A 2,925-nucleotide genomic window follows, 5' to 3' on the forward strand; every position below is an offset into this window, starting at 1 on the left:
CTGAGAGTGTGTGTGTGACGTGCACGTTCCTGAGGGTGTGTGTGTGATGTGCACGTTCCTGAGAGTGTGTGTGACGTGCACGTTCCTGAGAGTGTGTGTGTGACGTGCACGTTCCTGAGGGTGTGTGTGTGTGACGTGCACGTTCCTGAGAGTGTGTGTGACGTGCACGTTCCTGAGAGTGTGTGTGTGACGTGCACGTTCCTGAGGTTGTGAGTGTGACGTGCACGTCCCTGAGGTTGTGTGTGTGACGTGCACGTTCCTGAGAGAGTGTGTGTGACGTGCACGTTCCTGAGGGTGTGTGTGACGTGCACGTTCCTGAGAGTGTGTGTGTGACGTGCACGTTCCTGAGAGTGTGTGTGACGTGCACGTTCCTGAGAGTGTGTGTGTGATGTGCACGTTCCTGAGAGTGTGTGTGTGACGTGCACGTTCCTGAGGTTGTGTGTGAGACGTGCACGTTCCTGAGGTTGTGTGTGAGACGTGCATGTTCCTGAGAGTGTGTGTGAGACGTGCATGTTCCTGAGAGTGTGTGTGTGACGTGCACGTTCCTGAGCATGTGTGTGTGACGTGCACGTTCCTGAGGGTGTGTGTGTGTGATGTGCACGTTCCTGAGAGTGTGTGTGACGTGCACGTTCCTGAGAGTGTGTGTGTGACGTGCACGTTCCTGAGGGTGTGTGTGTGATGTGCACGTTCCTGAGAGTGTGTGTGACGTGCACGTTCCTGAGAGTGTGTGTGTGACGTGCACGTTCCTGAGGGTGTGTGTGTGTGACGTGCACGTTCCTGAGAGTGTGTGTGTGACGTGCACTTTCCTGAGGTTGTGTGTGTGGCATGCACGTTCCTGAGAGTGTGTGTGACGTGCACGTTCCTGAGAGTGTGTGTGTGACGTGCACGTACCTGAGGTTGTGTGTGTGACGTGCATGTTCCTGAGAGTGTGTGTGGCGTGCACGTTCCTGAGGTTGTGAGTGTGACGTGCACGTTCCTGAGGTTGTGTGTGTGACGTGCACGTTCCTGAGAGTGTGTGTGTGGCGTGCACGTTCCTGAGGTTGTGAGTGTGACGTGCATGTTCCTGAGGTTGTGTGTGTGACGTGCACGTTCCTGAGAGTGTGTGTGTGGCGTGCACGTTCCTGAGGTTGTGAGTGTGATGTGCACGTTCCTGAGGTTGTGTGTGTGACGTGCACGTTCCTGAGTGTGTGTGTGACGTGCACGTTCCTGAGAGTGTGTGTGTGACGTGCACGTTCCTGAGGTTGTGTGTGAGACATGCACGTTCCTGAGGTTGTGTGTGTGACGTGCACGTTCCTGAGGTTATGTGTGAGACATGCACGTTCCTGAGGTTGTGTGTGTGACGTGCACGTTCCTGAGCGTGCACAGACAGAGCAGCTGCAGCTTGTGTTCACTTCCTGTAGTCCTGCAGTTTTCCAGCTGAAATGAAAAAGCATCATGAAGATGAACTTTACAGTCTCTAGTTACCTGTTCATTGAAACACATGGAGGTGTCTCACCTGGTGACTCACAATGTAACTTTATGAACTCTAATGAACTTATAATGATGCTCCTACTCTCTGAAGGTGAACCCATGGTACCACACCATCTCTCAGTCGGACAGTCTGACCAGTTTGATCAAAATCCTCCAGTTTAAAATCCTCACTGCTCAGATGAATCCTCCTCAAAGATACTTCCTCCTCTTCCTCACATCTTGTTCTTTGGGAAACCTTCAAAATGAAAACAGGACATTTGTGTCTACACAAAAAAACATACTTAACTAACATACATACAAAAACAACTTAAACAAAACTCCAGTTTTGATGCATATCTGTTGATAATGAACCAAAGCTGCTGAAACAGTGAGTATGCTTGTTAGCAAAATATTCCTGTCATCAGATCTCAGTCAGCTTCATTGCAGCTGAACACCGTGTTACACTGAACATCACATCAGCTGGTGGACATAAATACAGTACAGTAATATTATATTCACAAAATACTAACAATAATATGTTCGTGTTACTGTGAAAAGTTATCCCCCGAGACCTGACGTCAACAGTCCGTCGATCTGAACAGAAAGAAGCTGCGAAGTGCTGAGACATCTTCTGAAATCAGGTGTCTCTTGTAAATGAGTCCTCGAGGCTCAATGGGATTACCTGTCTAAATAAAGGTTGAATGACTGATTTAACCAAATGACGACCGTTCCAAGATGGCGGCAGAATATCCTGCGCCGCAGCAGCCGATGAGGAATCTAGTGTTTATATATTTATGGTTGAGTCCGCCTCTCTCTCTCTCTCTACATCCGGGTCACGAAGTCCATATATCTCTACATCCGGGTCACGGTTCCTCCTCACACTAGAACCAGCATGGCAGCGAAGAGCAAGAGGCACATACATTCCGACCCGGTTCGGTCCGAAGAAAGGGTTTTGCAGCAGGAGGAGGATGAGGAGGGAGGAGGTGAGGACGAGCTGAGCCTAGAGGAGGTCCTGCGGCTCGGAGGCACTCGGGTGAGTCATGCTCGGTTCTGTGTCTGCACTCTGGATAGGTTCTGTGCTTTGGGTCGGTTCGGACGGAAGTTTACAGAACAACAGGCTGGGTTCTAGTGCGCAGTCCTGCTCGGGACCCGGTTCGGAACAAGAACAGTTTCAATGTTTTCAGCATCTGGACCACCAGAACCGGGTCCAGTTAAAGCCTCCCAGAGTGTCCTCCGGAACTCATGGCGTTGTTTTTAAACTCCGCGTTATTAAAAAATAAAAAGTTAAAACAAATACAAAAAATAAAAGTTGCTTTTGCCCCGAAACGTCCTGAGTTTTTAAAAAACCTTTATTAACACCGTGTTTTATTAACAGTTTTATTAACACCGTGTTTTATTAACACCGTGTTTTATTAACACCGTGTTTTATTAACACCGTGTTTTATTAACAGTTTTATTAACACCGTGTTTTATTAA

The 2,925-nt window shown here is 48.6% G+C and overlaps 1 protein-coding gene across 1 annotated transcript in view; it reads left to right on the forward strand.

The window, feature by feature from the left end:
- The first annotated feature begins 2,309 nt into the window (after positions 1-2,309).
- cebpz (CCAAT enhancer binding protein zeta) overlaps positions 2,310-2,925 on the forward strand; it is a 41,949-nt gene continuing 41,333 nt past the window's right edge. The window contains exon 1 of the mRNA XM_037686037.1: positions 2,310-2,482. Coding sequence (XP_037541965.1) covers positions 2,342-2,482 — 141 coding nt within the window. The 5' untranslated portion in view covers positions 2,310-2,341. The remainder of the gene's footprint in view (positions 2,483-2,925) is intronic.

Source organism: Nematolebias whitei, chromosome 12 (assembly GCF_014905685.2).
Source record: "Nematolebias whitei isolate Nwh7 chromosome 12, NemWhi1, whole genome shotgun sequence".
NCBI classification, from domain to species: domain Eukaryota; kingdom Metazoa; phylum Chordata; class Actinopteri; order Cyprinodontiformes; family Rivulidae; genus Nematolebias; species Nematolebias whitei.